Source organism: Petaurus breviceps, unplaced genomic scaffold, assembly GCF_028583685.1.
Source record: "Petaurus breviceps papuanus isolate PSGF00001 unplaced genomic scaffold, PetGlider_PUasm1.0 175, whole genome shotgun sequence".
NCBI lineage: Eukaryota > Metazoa > Chordata > Mammalia > Diprotodontia > Petauridae > Petaurus > Petaurus breviceps.
Window position 1 is genome coordinate 26,869,081 of NW_027185764.1, and position 19,744 is coordinate 26,888,824.

Below are 19,744 nucleotides of genomic sequence, written 5' to 3' on the forward strand. Positions count from 1 at the left end.
CCATTGTCTCAGAAAGGTAGGAGGGAGAGGGTCCTTTACTGAGAAAGAATGGAGACAGCAGTGAAAGGAACCTGACAAGAGAGGGCAGAACCAAGAGTACAGGTGGAAAGATTAGCCTTGGCAAGGAACAGGGATGCCTCTCTCCCCGGGACCAGGAGGAAAGTGGGGAGAATGGGCAAAGACCCTTAAAAGCTTCGCTTCCTCCTCATTAAAGCCAGGAGAAGTTAAACATTTCCAGACTAAACATGGTTATGGGACTTTCAGCACAGTGAGCATGTTAATAGGCACTGCTTTCCCAGCTGCTGTAATGGCCCAAAAGCATCACTAGGACTGACATGCTTCCATGATGGCCTCAGGGACAGGTAGGCCACAGCTACTAATCACACACGCTAGCTTTATCAAGTTATCGGATTTCTGATGTGTCATTTCTATCTCAATTATTCCCTTGAAGAAGAAATGCGTGTCTGAAGGATATGCTCCATAAAAGAAGCCCATTTCAACATTCTTTTAGGAATAAACTGAGTGTCTCTTTCAGTCACCAGAGGCCCAACTGACACATTAGACTAGCATACTCTAGTAAACAGATCTCTAGTGGCCTGGGAGATTCCCACTGGAGTTTACTCCCTTTGCACAAGGAAGAGCAAGCTAAGAATCTGTCCAATGTGGAGTCTGATGTTCCACAGGTAATTAAAGCAGATATAACAGAGAAAACAGATACATATAAAGCAGATATAGTAAGCAGTTTGGGCCTGGCCCACAGTGACTCCCTTGAAGGTAAGTGCTTTGCATCCATAGTTTTTATAGGCATGTAGTTATTCTTTTTTGACAGAGAGCATTGGCTACTCATTTTATGGTGAGGCCTATCCAGAAAATGTGGTATGTTCGGGTTGGTCCCATTTCAGAATCCAGAATGACACCCCTGAGCTAGCTTCACACCCAGTCCTGCTTCAGGATTGATTTGGAATCATCATCTTCAAAAAACCCAACAGTATTTTCAGGGGACATTAACTGCTCTCCTTTGCCAAGAGTGACCAAATTTTGCTAACAGTTGCTTTGTAGGTGAGAAATTCTGGTGTGATATTCCCAATCACTAATGCCAGCCCCTTCAAACTACCTTGATTTAAACTGTATTTATTTTGTATTTATTCTCCTTATCTTTGTCTGTATATATTTATATATATACTACATATATGTGTATACACATATGAACACATATAAATGTATGTATGTGTGTGTGTGTATACTTGTCTTTGATCAATAAGATGTAAGTTCTTTGGGGTTAAGTCCTGTTCAGATTTTTCTACAGGCCTGGCACATATCAGATGCTTAATAAATGTATACTGATTTATGGTTGATAGGATAGCCTGTAAGCAATATTTGGAGAGATTTATAAAAAAAAGAGAGTTTTAGTTTTGAGGCTGCCATCTTTGTTTTAAGGTGTAGAGGAAGTACTTTTTAATGTGGATGTTTGCTAAAAAAAAAAATCTGAAAAGAACAAGCAGGAAAGGTAATAGTAACACAGAGGAAACACATTCACTGTTACCAACCCTTCTCTTATCAAATACTTTCCTCAGGTGAAGAGGTTTTCATAGAATTTCCCAAGCCACTTTATTTTCTAATTGACTTAGGCAGTCCCCAGATGCTCCTGTTTTTTGTTCATTAAGGGAACCAAACAGGAAGCAGATCACGGCAGTGCCCAGGGCTGGGGCATGGGGAATGATGGAAGCATCCACCAGGTAGGCAACTTTGCAGTCATGTAAAACCTCTTAGAGGTCACATTAGTTGCTTACTCAGCACATTGTAAGTAAAAATAAATGATCCTAACAACTGTGTGGGCAGCTATGGGAAAGCCCCACCCCCCCTCCCCCCCACCCCGCCAGGCCGCCACCCCCCCCCCCCCCCCCCCCCCCCCCCCCGGAAAAAACCCAAACCTCACCAGATTCCCCTTCCCACCCCCAAACCAGCACTGCCTTATTATTTTTCCTAGGCATCTGTGATTGCAGTTTGGAATCTCCAGGGTAACGTTAATGTACAACTGCACAGTCTCATGCAGAACCCATGTTTGAATCCTGACAGTTACCATACTACCACAAACAGACCATCACATTTTGGCAAAAATATTGTTATGCATTTTTTTTTCTGTATACCACGTACATACAAAAGTAGTTTGTATATGCAAAATCTTATGAGCTCATGTTAAAGGAAAATATGGACATTGGGCATCTGAAGTTATATGACAATCTCTCCCCTCAGGATATAATTCAGTGTAAGAATCTTGAAAAATGAACACAGAGTCAAGGAACCATGTGACTTCTCAGTAGCAATCACTGTCAAATGTCAGAAATGTAGCTGTCTAATCAAAAGCTGGCCACTTTCAAAACATGCTGTTTCTGAGGAAATGAAAAAACCAAAACCTTTTTCGATTTATTTAGCTGTCTCTCTACATCAAGCATTCAAGCATTCAGATTCTTATTAAAAAAAAAAATCAGGAAACAAGGTCATATGAAAACTAGTACAAGGCACACCACTGATATACACATACTTTCAGGTCTTGTAATAACTCAACTTTTACTGTACTAAAAAAAAAAAAATAGAGCCAAACAAGTTCCCAGGAAGGTCCATTTAAAATGGCAGGCCTAGCTGCCAATCTTGGAGTCTGAGCAAGAAAATTCCAGAAGCACCAACCACAGCAGAGTTATATGGTGGCACTTTTCCCTTTAGTATCTCACTACAGCGTCTTCTGCCATCCACCATCTGCTTCTAACAAATGGTGCTGTTATTCCCATGATAAAAACATGCTTCCCCTGTGAATCAGTCCTAAAAAGAATCCCACAAATGTTTCCTCATGCAACTGAACATGAACCTTTGGGTTCTGGGAAGGGGGGGGGGAGGAGACAACAAACTACAGTTTGCTGTTAACAATCAAGATGATTGAAGAATCTCCCTTTGTCTCCCCAACATACACACTCTGAAGCCCCCAGCCATTATTTCTCTCACTGTCTGCATTGCAGGAGCAGAACCCCACATGGAGAAGTTCACGTAGTTACTCATGTGGCTGAGTTGAGTCAGAGAAATGGGGAACCGGCAAACTGTGAATGCCTAATGTCCTGGAGACATAAAAACGAGGCTTCTGAGGGCACTTTAGGAACCAAAAAGTCATGTTGGAGTCCATGTGAAGCCTGCCCTTTGTTTCTTGCAGATCCCGGCGATTGCTAGACTGCCTTGCTCTCCTCATAGGATCACAAGTGAGATGATGAATTGATTGCAAATCACCACAAGGGGTGCCAAGATCACTAAGGAAACAGGTCATTAAGTAAAATTAAAACCCTGTTACGATCATTCTTGTAAATGCATCTTCCAGGGTCTTAAAAGCATCTTTCTTCAAAACAGCCTCAAATCACTGGGGGATCAGAATCAGCTATGTTTTTGGTAGAACATCCAAGGAAGTTGTTTCTAGCCCAAACATCTAGCATGATATGCTGGATCTTGCTCAATGTGCTTTAGGAAAGAAAAAAGGGGTGTGGTATAATGGGATTTGCAAAAATGGCCATTGGTATGGATAAAGTCACTAGGAAAAAGAAACTACTCAGACTTGGAACATGAAACAAAAACACTATGATATAATTAAAGGAGCAGCTTTAGGCCTTCCCAGCATTACTGGCATCTTTGGATGCTTTCACATTTGCCTTTGCTAAACCACCCAACTGAGCATCAAGGTTTAAGATTAGATTGCATTTTACACCATGATACTGGATGAATATCCTGCCCTTTTATCCAAGGAAACTTTAACAGTGATTTATTATGCCGAGTTAACTTCTCCACAGATGGAAAAGTAGAGAAAGGAAATATTTATTGTCTTGTCCAAGGTCAGCTGAAGAAAAGCAAGATAGAGCCTACTCCCACACAACCAGCTGGGCTTCCAAATCAATCTGAAGACAATGCTGGGGAAACTTTTCAGACAATTGGCCCAGTGGAAAGGATAGGAAGCGGGTAATTCTTGTGATGCTAGTAAACTTAATTTTAAGATTGTTGGAATAAACAATGCCTTATTTCATATCATATTTCAGTACTGAGGAGAAGATTATGCCAAGAAAATTATTCACACTTTGAGAGCAGTTCTAAGGAAACAACTACTAATTGCTTTGCCGCAGGCTGATGCCATAGACAGTTTAAAAAGATTCAGCCTCAGACTAAGGGTTTAAGAAGGAATTACATAGGTGTCTAGCTTTTCTACCATGCTTAATTTGCTGACTTTTAAGCTTCCTTATGGAGGAAAATCCTAGTGCACAGATAAGCTTATTGTTTTTAATACAGCTATTAAATTTGACACTAAATATAATTACAGAACATTCTTACCTGCTTGGAAGAAACTCAAGTATTTCAGGAGAGAAAGATGATAAGCAATATAATTTTCATTTGTCACTCAAGTTTACATTCCAGATCAGTGCCATGTAGTAAGAAGAGCACTGAACTAGAAGGAAGAAGATCTAGGTTCTAATCCAGTTGTGGCCACTTATCAGTTGTGTGACCCTGAATAAGTCACTTAACCACTATGAGACTCAGTTTCCCCATTTGGAAAATGGGAACAAGAAGCCCTGTGCTGTCTACCTGAGGGTTTTCAGAGGTTCACTTGGGATAATTATATATGAAAGTGCTTTAAAAACTGGAAAGTCTAGAAAAATGTAAGGAATCATTAGAAACACAATGATGATGATAAAGTATAAAGTTTCGAATGAAATATTAACTTACAAAATTGGACTCCTTTTTATAGTGATAAAGAATTGGCTAAAAGCTCCATGCAAATTGAATTCATATATGCTTAGCACAGTAGGTGCTTAATAAATCTTTGGGTGGCTAGGTGGCGCAGTGGATAAGAGTGCTGGGTCTAGAGTCAGGAAGACTGATCTTCCTGAGTTCAAATCCATTCTCAGACACTTGCTAGCTGTGTGACCCTGGGCAAGTCATTCAACCTGTTTGCCTCAGTTTCCTCATTTGTAAAATGAGCTGGAGAAGGAAATGACAAATCACTCGAGTATCTTTGCCAAGAAAATCCCAAATGGGAACAGTTTGAGGATAACTTGAATTTCGAATTTGCTTGGATTCCATTTCAGTATGTGGGAAAATTGCAAGAATGAAGAAAGCCACCATTTCACAATAACTCACAAGCTGCAACCCTTTCCACACACATTTCCACAAGCAAACTTCAGATCTTTTTCAAGGTAAAGTGCCATCTTGATTGTATATATCTTCTGGTGAAGGAGGAGCTATGGGAGGGGAAAGACTGGTGCCCACCCATACTTCATTCCATCCCCCCAGTATCCACCTTCTGCAATAGGCTTAGCCCCGAGTCCCCAGGTCCCAGATGTAGCAGTTGTTTTGCCCATCATTGTTGGCTCTGCCATCCCAGGAATGAGGGTGTAGGCTAAGTAGCAGACCAAGTCCACAGATTGACACCACCGTTTGCATTTCTTAACCATTTAACATGTATACAACGGTGCTACTATTTTCCTTTTCTTAGTCTCAATAATGAAGACTACTGTCCTTATATGTACTTATTTTTAAAAAGTTTTCTTCTTTTCATCAGTTTCATATCATGCTGAAGTTCCCAAAGTGACAGATTATCTTTCATGTTTCCCTTGGTTTGGCTGCTTCTTGATGGCATATAGGGAAACTTCTTAATTTCAACAGTTACACAATTACCAATGAGAAGACTTCCTGCAGGTATCCATCCCATCTGTGGAGGTCGATGCTTCTTAGCTTCTATTACTGGGGGGGCGGTATTTTTCTTTTCCTTGGTGCTATCCATAAAGATAATTGATGGGGGCATATGGGGCCCCAGCACTATTCTCTCACTATCTTCTGAGAAAAGAGCCAACTACACCCCTTTAGATGCCAGTACTCAGGAACTTCAGTAGCAGTTATCCTTCCCAATATGACCAGTTCAGACCAGTTCTGTGAGGCAAGGTGGCCCAGTGAAATGAGTGATGAATCTGGAGTCAAAGAACCTGAGTTCAAGTCTGGACTCTGTTACTTACTATGTGGACTTGGAAAAGCCACTAATCCTCTCTAGGCCTGAGTTTTCTTATCTATTAAATGATCAGGTTAAAGTAGATGGTCTCTACGGACACTTCCTGCTCCAAATCTAGGATCTTCTGATGGACAAGAAGTCTTCTCCTAAGTAGTCTCCAATCTCCCAGAAATCTCTCAGATAAGGCATTGTTCCTTGGGCCCCAGACTTGAATTGGAAGGCTGCCAAGAAGCAACCACATGGTCCTACCAGAATAGTCATGGTGCCACAGAGGTGTTGTTCAACTAAACGCAGCTCTGCTGAAGCAAAGACAAGTAGCCAGAACTGATCCCCAGCCTCAGGGTCTGTCTCCAGATGATTCTTATTGGTGTTTATGGGCAGAGGAAGAATCAGCTAAGGAAAAGCCTGTACCCATTGACTACATTCTCTCTTCTGTCATTCAGCATTAGCATGTCTGGGCTTTCTCCATCTTCATGGTTGATAGCTCCCTCCTTCTACATGTCCTTGAGTGGGATATTTTTTACTTGAGCCTGTGAAATTTGTTTCCTATCAGATGCCTGTGCTTCTGCATGACATGCCACATCATCAGCAATACAATGCAGACACAAAAGGTACCACTTCCTGACTTCATCCCTAGAAGGGGAGCTCTCATTCACTTTGGGTCCAAAGTGCTCTCTTCACTGACTAACAAGCATTTACCCAGTGCAGGCATACTTGGACTTCCTACACCACTGCATATTTTTAGTAATACTAAACAAATGTACTTTTTTAGTACAAAACTAAAAAAAGAATAGAGTTATAGACTTTTAAAGACAAACATTATTTTATTTAGCATCATAAAATGTTAAGACTGGAAGGAACTTTGGAGATCATTTAGTCTAAGTCCTATATTTTATAGAAATAGAAAACAAAGAATCAAACAGGTTAAATGACTTCAACAAAGCCACATAGGTAATTCACATAGGAGTCAAGATTAGAACTCTGTTGTCCTGACTCTCAAAACACTGTACTTTCCATTATATTTTGTGGACCTATAAATCAGTGAATGTCCTATGGAATACCCACTAGTGTGCATTCTAGTCATAAATGAAAAAGTCCAAGGCTAATAACAATCAGCATTTAATGAGTAAGGCATGAAGGGCTGACAGTTTTGAAAAGTTTTGGGTGGTCTTTCTCCACAGGCAAAGGATGGTGGTCTTCATGGTCAAGACTAAGAAAAAGAGAGGCGGAAAGTAGGGATCTATCAGTCTTTGTTTAGCATTGGCCAAGAGGAAAGTATGTTAACTGGTCATAAGAGTATTTCATTCCTCTTTGCAGGAGACTTGGTAAGCAAGAATGACCTCAATTTAGTGACATTATCCCTTAAAAATTTTCAACTCTTTTTAATGTGATATGTATGTATGTGTGTACATATATACATATTGGATTCAGCTATACCTCCATCTTCCCCATATACAGTTTTTAGATAATGAATATTTTGAAACCCAAAGAGAATAAATCAAAGTTAAGGTCAATCTGTGGCCATTAAGAAAGATATATCAAAAGAGAAAAGCCAAGACATCAATAAAGTCCAGCAGGACAGGAAGAGTCAAGACCAGCAAGAGTCTTAAGTTATTAATGAACATGTGTGAAATAGAATACTTTTAATGACCTTGAAACAAAAGCCTACCTTTTCTTTTTTTATATCTTTTTTTAAACCTTTTTGGAGGGGAGAAGGCAGGGCAATTGGTCACACAACTAGCAAGTGTTAAGTGTCTGAGGTTGGATTTGAATTCAGGTCCTCCTGAGTCCAGGGCCAGTGCTCTATTCACTGTGCCACCTAGCTAACACCAAAGCCCACCTTTTTAACACTGATATGCTTCTACTGATGCTAAATTACTGAAGCATAGACTAACACAATCTCCAAATGATTGATGTTACAGGTGACCCAAGGGGCAATGAACAGGGCATGGTGGGCACAAATTAAGCTGCAGGATATTATCCGGAAAGAATTGCATGAGAGAAGAATTGTAAAATAATTCATAGAATTACATGGCTTGAAAAGAGGGAAGATCAGTAAGAATGTGTGTGGGAATGGACATGTAGGGAGGTGTAACCAAGAGATCATCATGCTAGCTCCACAGTTAGCCAAACGAGGTCACAAGATCTGAAGGAAGGTTTTCAGTATCCCAGGAAGACCTCTTATATAACATTTCCAGGAAGACATGGACAAGGATTGCAAAGAAAGAGAAAGCTATGGCTGGGTGGGAATTTGCACTCCTGAAATCAATGAGGTTACAAATCCATTGAAATATCAAAGCATGAAATAGAAAGGTTGGCTTAGCATCTATATATACAAGGAATCTTCCTGGCACCAGCTTGCATGAGGATTTTTTTTAAGCAATTGTTGCTCAAGGTTACACGGCCAGGTGGGTGCTAAGTGTCTAAGCCCAGATTCAATCCCCAGATCATCCCGACACTGGGGCCGGTGCTCTTACTCACTGTGCTACCTGGCTGCCCCTTGCATGAGGATTCTTGCAGTAATCTTTCCCAATGTACATCTATGCCTGTCCATGCCATCCCCACTCCTGAGGCAGCTTCTGTACAAAACCCAGACATGTACTATGCAGAAGGATCTTTAGGATTCTTATAAGTTCAACCTAGATATAATCTTTCTATGGGATTCTTAACTTGGTCATGCTGTCATTTGTCATTATAGACATAACCTTCTCAGAATCTGTGACTCTTCCCAAATTTGTGACTACTACTCTAATGGTATTGGTGGTCTTAAAAACACTAGGGAAGGCGTGGCACAAATTGGCAAGTCTGCGCCCAATATTCACTGGATGGCTTTATCCTACAATGACTGGAAATTATCTTGGAAACAATATGAAAGCAATCATGCTGGTCTAAACAGCTTTTGTCTGAGTACCTCATAATTCTGTCTTCCAGGAAAAGTGATGGTGGCATTTGAGGCACTAGAGAATGGAAATCCTCACTGCCTAACTCTTCTGGCAAATGTCTATATTTCTGCTCTTGGTACATCTTTCCTGAGTCTTACTCTACTATTGCAAAATGAAATACTTCTGTAACCTATTTAATCCCCAAGGATGGGAATAGGGCTGCTATTTTTTCTTCGGGGGCAGAATATAATTATAATTATACTTATTAATAGCAGTAATTTAGATTAAAATCTTTCCTATGTATTCAAAGTGCCTTCATAATAAGCCATGGGAAGTAAGCAAAGCAGACATTGTCATCAATATTCTGCAGATTGGAAACAATACAGACACAGGTTATAGGGAACTTGCCCAAGGTCACTCTCACACACACACACACACACACACACACACACATACACACACACAGAGTCAACCATTCATCTGAGACTCCTAGTCTACCCTTGGGGCAGGTAGGTGGCACAGCAGATTGAGCACTGGTTATGGAGTCAGGAAGATTCCTCTTCCTTAGTTCAAATCTAGCCTCGGATATTTACTAGCTATGTGACCCTGGGCAAGTCACTTAACCCTGTTTGTCTCTGTTTTCTTATCTATAAAATAAGGTGGAGAAGGAAAGGACAGTCTACTTCAGTATCTTTGCCAAGAAAACCCCAAATGGGGTCATAAAGAGTTAGATACAACTGAAACAATTGAACGAGTCTTTCCTCTTCTACTACTTCCACATAATAACATGAACAACTCGCCTATCTATAGGATTTTTAAAGATTGCAAATTGTTTTCTTCATAGAAATCCCATGAGGAGGGTATTAACAAGTATTAACAGATGAGTTACTAGATGTCAATCATTTACCAACCTTAAGCCCCATACATATGTGTGCTGCTGCTGCTGCTATTATTTCCATTTACAGATGAAGGAAATGGGGGCTGTGAGAGGTTAAGCAATTCCCCCAACTCCCTGAAGCAAGACCAGAAGAACCTGTGTCTCCAGACTCCACGTCATAGTTTATTCAATACCCCTCTTCAGGACCCCATGCTGCTGGACTTGTGCTTGTGGAATCCCAAATTTACAATTAAAAAGGAACTCAGAGGCCATCAATGCCCCCCACCCAACCCCCATTTTTTGTGGGTGAAGAAACTGAGGCCCATGGAGGTTAACTGACTCAAGTTCATAGAAGCAATAACAACACAGGCAGTATGTCCCCATATCCTCTAACTCTTTCCATAAGATGGGGTTTGATTTGGAGCTCAGAGTCTTTTTTTTTTCCTTTTTGGAGGAGGGAGGGCAGGGCCTTTGGGGTTAAGTGACTTGCCCAAGGTCCCATGGCTAGTGTTAAGTGTCTGAGGCTGGATTTGAACTCATATCCTCCTGACTCCAGGGCTGGTGCTTTTTTCACTGCACCACCTGGCCGCCCCTGCTCAGAGTTTTATGATCATGAGCTGAATATAATAATAAGGTCATCATAACATCTTAGAGCCTCAGTTTTCTCATGGAAATAATAAAGTTTTTAGTCATGGGCAATGGTGAGGTTCAGATGAAATAAGAGCCATAAATCACTTAATACATTTTAAAACATTTTAAATATGTATAAATACATATATTTATGAAATGAAATAGAATTTATCATTTATTTATGAAATAAAACTAAAATATATTTTAAGAAATTTTAAACATAACAATGATGATGATGTTGTTGTTACTGTTGAGTTGCTTCAGCTGTATCTGACTCTTTGTGACCCTATTTGGGGCTTTCTTGGCAAAGATACTGGAGTGGTTTGCTATTTCCTTCTCCAGCTCATTTTACAGATAAGAAAATTGACGCACACAGATTTAAGTGACTTGCCCAAGGTCACACAGCTAGTAAGTGTCTGAGGCCAGTCAGGTCTTCCTGACTCCAGGCTCAGTGCTCTATCCATTGTGCCACCTACCTGAAGATGATAGCAGGTATTTATATTATATTATTATATAATATATATGTTATATATTATAATATTATATTTATATTACAAACTTTAAGGATGGTAAAATACATAACGTAATGGTACCTCATTTGGTCTTCATCACAACACTTTGAGGAAAGTGCTATTATTATCCCAATTTTACAGATGAGGGAACTGAGGCTGAGAGAAGTTATATAACTGACCCAGAGAGACAAAGAGCTAATTAAGTGTCTGTTGTAAGATTCAAACTTGGGCTTTCTTAATCCTTCCAAATCCAATGTTCTATCCACTACAGTTATAATTATTACTATGAATCACTGCCTGTCCTCGGACGGCTCAGAATATAAAACAGTAAGACAAACAGCTATTCAGCTGCCCCTCTTCCATCACAATCTAACCAAGTTATGACCAAGTCCAAATGATACAAACCTAGACCAGAGAAGGTCCACCTCTAGTCAACCAGCCCCATTTTAAACGTTACCAAAATAATTCCCGAGATTAAAGCAGAATTTCAAGGCTACCCTGAACAAAACAGCTGCAGTTGAGAACATGATGATATTCTGCTCTATAATTCTCCCATCTATAAAATAGAAATAACAATCATAATAATAATACCAGATCATGTTCAGAGAGTACTTTAAACCTTGAGAGGCTGAGGGGAACATCGTCTCGCTCAATCATCTGCAGCTGAACTGTATCCCTTCAGTTTGCCCTGAAACAAACCCAAATCCCATTATGTCTACAGCTATTATTTAAGTTGCTATGTGGACTGGAGATGATGCAATACCAACTAAGTTCCCATGGGCCCCTTTGATCCTGGAGCAGGCTCCCACCTTAGTGGCTCATCTGAAACCAGATTGGCTTCCAAGGGGAGGATGAACAGGCTCATTAAATTCTATTTCACTTCTGACTTTGGCCCCATGCTGGATTGACTTCCTGTACATCCACCATCACCCCCCACCCTCCACGCACTGGGCCACCCTCAATAAGACAGGGTGGCTCCCAGCCCAGTTGCTTTTGCAGCCCTTCATGCACCCTGGAGCTGGGTAATCAGGCAGCTGGCAATCAGCCACTCTTGGCTCATTCAGCCTCTCAAGGTAAATGTCACGCTGTTCTTTACTGGGACACAACACACAGAAGGCTAAAGTCAAGCCTTTACTCTTGTCCCTAAGAAAAATTAAAAACTAGCTCATTAATTCTAAGCTTTTTTTTTTTTAATTTGCCATCATGAAAGTAGATCAACTAAAATAAGTTCTTATTCTTCTCAAACCATCAAGCAGAAGCCTAGTCCAATTCCCCGAAGAAGAAAGGAACAAAGACTGCCTAATTTCCATTTCCTTTGAAATGTACATCATGCTTCCTGAATGCTTATTAACTATTATCTAGGTACAATTTTATTTCCCAAACAATACTGTGATAGTGTCAATGGCTTTTTGGCTTTTCTTTTTGCCGAAATTAAACTATTCATAGGGTAATCATCTAAAGGAATAGATTCTAAATGGCAAGTAGTAGAGAGCTAGGTGACACAGTTGATTGAGTACAGGGCCTGGAAATCAAGAGGACCTGAGTTTAAATATAGCCTCAGACAATTACTAGCTGTGTGACCCTGGGCAAGTCACATAGTCTTGTTTGCCTCAGTTTCCTCATCTGTCAAATGAGCTGGAGAAGGAAATGTCAAACCACTCCAGTATCTGTGCCAACAAAAGTCAAGAAGAATCGCACACAACTGAAACAATTTAATGGAAAAAGCTGCCATGTCTCCTTTGAGGTTTTTTTTCCTCTAAAATACATTTCTAATTCCTTCAACCAATCCTCATATGGCCTGGACTCAAGGCCCTTACATTATTCTGGTTGTACTTCTCTGAATGCCTTTAAGTCCTTCCTAAACCATGGCGGCAAAATGGATCACCGTTTTCCAGCTGTAATCTGACAATGGCAAAACACAGAAGAATTTTCATTTCTTTGTTCCTGAAAGCTCTCTTGTTGTTGTTCAGTCCTTTTTGAGTTGTGACTGGCTCGTAGTAACCCCATTTGGAATTTTCTCGGCAAAGATAACTGGAACACTTTGTCGTTTCCTTCTCCAGTTTATCTTGTAGATGAGGAAACTGAGGCAAACAGGGTTAAGTGACTTGCCCAGGGTCACAGAGGTAGTAAGTGTCTGATACCAGAGTTGAACTGAGGAAGATGAGTTTTCCTGACTCCAGGCCCAGCACTCTATCCTCTGAACTACCCAGGTACCCTTTAAATGAGGGCATACAAATTATACCCATCCAAAGGTCAAAAAGGATGCAACATTATCTTTGTCACAAGTTCTAAAAACAAAAACAAAACATACAACACTCACACACCCTATTAATAACTAAAGTAAATCAAGGGACTGACAACTTTAAAGGGACTCTCTAGGATCAGAACAGAATTCATTAACACATTATAATTCCCAGGGGAACTAGATTGGACAAACAAACTAAAATCTAAATCTGGGTCAAATTTGCAGCATCTGGGAATTATTTCCCTTTTACTGTCTTTAATGTTTCAGAAATTGTATGAAATTTGCAATTCCACTTATGTGAGCAGGTTATAGACAATGATTGTTGCAGCAACTAACAAGGTATTCCTAATCAATCAACAAGCATTTTATTAAGTGCCTACTATGTGATTGGTAGAGAGGATAAAGTGCTAGACCTGGAATCAGAAGACTTATCTTCTTAAGTTCAAATTGGACACTTACTAGCTGTGTGACCCTGGGCAAGTCACTTAACCCTATTTGCCTCATTTCCTCATCCTTAAAATGAGCTAGAGAAGGAAAGGGCAAACCCCTCCCGCCAGTATCTCTGCCAAGAAAATCCCCAATGGGGTCACAAAGAGTCACACACACGACTGAAACAACTGAACAGCAAAATGTTATTGGCACTATGCTTGCTGGGTTCTAAGTATACAAACACAAAAATGAAAGTCTTCCTTCTCTCGATGAGCCTAGAAGCCAGGCTTTGTGGAACTTACGCATTAATAAACTTGTATTTATAACTTTGGATAAAACTCTTCTAATTAAATGAATCAAAATTAAATACAGATTTAATTAAATGCCAGGAATCACATTAAGTGGAAATTAAATGGGAAAGATTACAGGAAATTTCGAGCAGTCACCAAAGGTCATTCTACTCATACTAAAGGTCACTCTCCTCCCGGTTTCAAGGAAGTGAAGAAAAGGGAGGCAGACTAATTGTCTTCTCATTCTGAATCTTTACTTCTGCCACTCGGGTTTCTTCCTGTCCCTCATCTCTATAAAACCCAAGGTAATACAAGAGCATCAGCTGCTCGTTTTGTGCTGCTTCATCTCAAGTCTTTGAGGAAGAGTCCCTCCTAACGGTCTTGATGAACTGATCTGATTCTGTTCTATCTCTCTCCAGAAATTCCCCCTTTTAATGCTCACCATCCCTTTGTTGTTGTTACTGAGTTGTCTCAGTTGTGTCCAACTCTTCAGGAGTCCTTTTGGGGTTTTCTTGACAGAGATCACACTGGAGTGGTTCGCCATTTTACAGATGAAGAACTGAGGCAAACAGAGTTAAGTGCCTTGCCTGGGGTCACATGGCTAGTAAGTGTCTGAGGCCAGATTTGAACTGAAGAAGATGAGTCTTCCTGACTCCAGACCTGGCACCCTACACACTGAGCCACCCAACTGCCCATAATCTCTCACCCACCCTTTTTCCCTCTGCAGGAATCACAGATCATACAAAATGTAGCACAGAGGATCATAAATCATGGGTTTAGACCTGGAGGGGACTTTTAGAAACCATTCATTTTACAGATGAGGAAACTGAGTCCTAGAGAGGTTAAGTGAATTTCTCCAGATCATCTAGCTACCAAGTGTTAGAACCAGGATTCAGACCCAGCATCCTCTGATTTCAAATCTTAGCAAGTCTGTTTTCATGTTGTCCAACGACCAGTCTGTCACCTGGCTCCTGCTCAAAATCTTCCCAGTGTAGTATACACTAGAAACAAAATCCATCAAACATAAGTGTATTTTCTCAGTATTTCCTCTGCCTACAAACTGTCTTCTGCTTTCCTAGGAAGATGGGTTTTGTATATAATCACCCTATTTTTTTCCATAGTTCATTTCCTATCTGCTAGCAAGTACAATGCCAAAAATATTTTAAAAGCTTTCCATTCTGAAACATGCTTTGACAAAGGAATTAAACCTAAACACAGCAATAAAAAAGCTGGGAAAAAATATGGAGATTCAGATGGGGAAAAAAGAGAGAGGGGGAGAAACATTTGTTTAAATAAACTTTGAGTGTGGTTTAACTCAAACTGGGTCTTTATGAATTAAACTAAAGCCAGTGAGTGTAACCACACTGATGAGAATAGAAAACATGATAAAAAACAAGTCAGCTAGTCATCATTACAACAAATGCATCCCAAACACTGAGCTAATACTTCTCTCCCATACTTTCTTCCCACTCTAGAGCCTTTGGAGCTTATACTGGTCTGATCAGCCTACATTGACGCCAACAGGGATGTCAATTTGGTCCTCTTTGATTACAAAGGACAACAACCAATCATTACAACAAAACCGCATGTGCCAGAAATATCTTCCTCTAAGCCTGTAGTTGTCCATGTCTCAGGAATGGGCATAGTTCTAGAAAAGCTGCAAACTAAAAAAACATTTTTTGAGGGGGCAAGAAAATTGGGGTTAAGTGACTTGCCCAAGGTCACACAGCTAGTTAAGTGTCAAGTCTCTGAGGCCAGATTTGAACTTAGGTCCTCCTGACTTCAGGGCCAGTGCTCTATTCATTGTGCCACCTAGATGCCCCCAAATTTTACAGTCAAGTAAATCAATCATCTGCCCATCATTCAACAAACATTTATTTAGCATCTGCGGTGTTCAAGGAGCTCTGACTTTCATGCCACCTAAGGCAAAAACATCACAAACAGGGGGCAGTTAGTGTAGTGGATAGAGCACCAGCCCTGAAGTCAGGAGGACCTGAATTCAAACCCAGCCTCAGACGCTTGATACTTACTAGCTCTATGACCCTGGGCAAGTCATTTAATCTTAATTGTCTCACCAAAAAAAAAAGTCACAAATTTCTCCTGAATGCTGGATACATAAGTCACATTCCACAAAAATTACTGTCCATCCCTTTCAAAAACTAGGACTTTCTAATAGTATTTTCAAGACACTTGTCTAATTTTTCTTAGAAACTGATAGGCAAAATGAGGTGACAGGAGCTGAAACAACTATGAAGTTGTGCTCATGGCATGAACAGTGGTCAACTAGAGATTGCAAAAGCTACAAAATGCACAGGGAAAAATGGGTGTGATGTTCTGAAATATCAGTACACAACTGTGTGTCTTATGTTTCTAGAGCATCTTGTGGTGGGTGATTTACTTCACTCCCGTGTAGCCAGTCGTTTGCTAATTCTGTAGCATGCCATCTGTTTTCTGCTAAAAGGTCTTCAAGTTCTTCTCATTCCCTCCTTGGTATACCACAGAACTCAATTTATAATAGCCACAGATCTAATTCATTTGGATGCATGGTAACATAGCTGCCTTTTCATTTTTATTTGGCAAATGCTTTAATGGGATTAGCAAATTGTGCTATTATGAGGTAATTATGGAGACACAACACCTTTTTTTTTGAATTAGCAGTTTCATTTCTGATGTTTAATAGCAGTAGAAACAATTTTACTGTACAACAGGAAAATACCTAGGTTTGTCCTACAACTACCATTTATCCAAATGCAACCTGTATTTCCTGATTCCTCTGAGAAATAATTACTCATGGTTAATAATAGTAGCTCGTAGTTATATAGGCTTTATGGTTTGCAAAGTATTTGCCTCACAACAATCTTGGGAGGTAGGGAGTCAAAATATTATTATCCCCATTTTATGGATGAGGAAACAGATTCTGAGAGGTCAAGTGACTTGTTCAACTTGTAATTACTGGAGCTGGGACTTGACTCAAAGTCTCTTGGCTCTGTGCCCAGTGCTTCTTCCATGAAAACATACACTAGGTTCTGGGGTAGGAGCTGAGGGAGGGAACACTCTACTAACAGTTGGTAAGCAAATATGCTTAGAATAGGAACAGGGAAGAATTTTTAGCTCTCAGGACTCCAAGTCTACCCTTTTTGTTAACTCAATTGTTTTCCTTCTCATCCCTTCAAAAAAAGACATTCTAATCTGTCCACCCAGTTAGACCTGATGTCATTACCAAGAATTTCTCCAGTACAGCCTGCCACAGATAGCAGTTCAGTCTCCACTGGTCTCTGTGTAACTGACCAATCATGACTCTGCCTTCTGCCAGTCCATTCCTGCTCCCCACTCCTAAACAAACTGACATTTTACACACTCGCCAATTTCTATCTATTCATATGCTGAAACTAACTTTACCTTATTTTAAGGTGGAATCACTCAGAGAAACAACTGTTGGTCTGAAATATATAGGATATTTTTAAAAGGATTAATTACCGTTGTTACAACAATCCTTGTTGCCTCGGAGGAGAGAAGGTACCTGATGACCAGAATCAGCAGCTCTCCATAGTTCATGAGTAACATCGGAGTGATAAGAAATGTCCATCTTGAGGTCTGTCTGGTTCTCACTAGTCCTTGTTAAATCAGAATCTGAGATATTTAAGGGGTATACAATATCCTGGTGCATTCCAGTTGGGTTTGATTTGTTGACAGTGTTGAGTGACATATGTACTAAAGCTTCATTTACAAAGAATGAATTCTCATGGCAGAGGTTGTCCGATCGATGAAGGTCTGTTACCTGCACGAGAAATTACAAGAGAAAATATACGTTTCTTTAGTAGTTCACTTACAGCATTGTTCACAAGACAGTTCCCCAGAACAGAATTTACCAAATTGCTTTACATAAGAGGGAAAATCAGTAGGAGTGCAATGACCCCTAATCTCCTCCCGTTCTCCTCTTTTCTCATGGACCTAGAACTAAATACATTAATTTGATTAGCATTTTGTGTCCTGAAATAACAATTAGAAATGTGCTTTAAATTGTATTTCCACTATATTTGAATCAAAGGAATTGAAAAAAAGTGTTCATCTTTTTGGCCAAATAATAAAAAGAAAAATCTATCCAAGATTATAAGAGCACTTATACATTATGGGTTTACAAGGAAGATACTTCATGGTTCAGCTAGAAAGGAAAATTAAATGCAACAGAAACCATCTCTAATAAACTTGTACTCAAACTTTGCAATTTAGTAAAAACAAAAAAACTTTGCAATTTAGTGTGACAACCGTGTCAAAAATGAGATTTGGTAATAAGAAAGCAAAATGCAGAAAAATATTTAATTTTTCATGCATGCTTGGAGAAGAAAATGCAGTGGAAAGCTTCTAAGAGATTTCTTACCACCATTAGCCAATTACATATCAATTAAATAAATCTCTACTGTTGTTAGTTTAATTATTTTCTGCTTATAAATATCAAATTAGCACAGAGAGAAGCATCTTTATAATCATGGAAATCAGAGGTGTAAAATCCACCTCCAGCAGGTTACAACATTTTTGAATGCAGCCTAAACTGAAATAAAATCTAATTGGGAAATATTTAACAAAAAAAAATAAAATATAATGTTAATATTTGACTTTTTAATCAATATGAGCCTAAAGGGATTCTTATGAATGATGAGTGGTCCTATATTTATTTAAATTCAATACCACTGATAGAAAGGAAGCAACACTGAGAGACTGAGACATCTCATCAATGAAGTGATCAATGATCATTTCAGAGCCCCAATGATTTTCATTACATGCATCCCCCTGCCTCTCAGCAGAGAAGCAGTGGAATATGGAAGCAGAACAAGACATGTCTTCTCAGACATGGCCAATGTGCTGATCTGTCTTGCCTAACTATATATTTATTACAAGAGAGGGGAGTCATTTAGAAACGACAGTGATATTAAAAAAAAGAACATTAATAAAATGTTTTTTAAAAGGAAGAAAGTTGAAATAGAAATAGAAATAATGAAATCCAATCTACTCTCTAAATAAGTTCTGTTGAGAATATTATTTCTGGTCCAGACCTATTTGACTTTATTGGTGCAGGGACCTCTCATTGTAGAAATTCCCTCCATTTACACAGATCGGCAACTCTTTCGTAACTGTGAATCTTTGAGAGTTTCTGGAGCACTGCAAGATTAAGTGAACCGTCCATCATCACATGATCAGTGTCTGTCACAGGCTGGATACATACCCAGATCTTCCTGGTGTCAAGATTGGCCTTCTACCCACTATACCACAGCTACCCCCAACTAACTGTCCAAGCTAACAAAAAGGAACAAAATATGGCCTTATGGGTCTCAGAATGATCACATAAGAAGGTTCTTTAAATTACAAAATACCAAGACCTTTACAACACAAAGGTCTAGTATGGAATCATGAGCTGCTTTGGCAATCTGGTGAAACCTATGGCCTCCTTCATGGAATAAGATTTTTAAGTGCATAAAGTAAAATGTATAGGATTACAAAGGAAACAAATTATGTTGAAATACATTAGCATATTTTTTAATGTAAGCATTTAAATTTTTTTTTAATTTCCATAGGTTAGGAGCTCCTAGTCTATAGCAGAGGTGTAAATGAACTACTTTAAAATGCAATAGGGGGGCAGCTAGGTGGTGCAGTGAATAGAGCACCATCCCTGGAGTCAGGAGGGCCTGAGTTCAAATCCAGCCTCAGACACTTAACACTTACTAGCCATGTAACCTTGGGCAAGTCACTTAACCCCAATTGCCCTGCCTTCCCCCCTCCAAAATGCAAGAAGAAGAAAAAGAAGAATAGAAGGAAGGAAGGAAGGAAGGAAGGAAGGAAGGAAGGAAGGAAGGAA

The 19,744-nt window shown here is 39.7% G+C and overlaps 1 protein-coding gene across 7 annotated transcripts in view; it reads right to left on the minus strand.

Annotated features, from left to right (window-relative positions):
• The window catches only part of ARHGEF28 (Rho guanine nucleotide exchange factor 28), a 397,204-nt gene that overhangs the window by 19,881 nt on the left and 357,579 nt on the right, over window positions 1-19,744 (minus strand). For all 7 annotated transcript variants that reach the window (XM_069084950.1, XM_069084951.1, XM_069084948.1 and 4 more), the window contains one exon: window positions 17,371-17,671. In XM_069084950.1, the coding sequence (XP_068941051.1) occupies window positions 17,371-17,671 (301 nt within the window). The remainder of the gene's footprint in view (window positions 1-17,370; window positions 17,672-19,744) is intronic.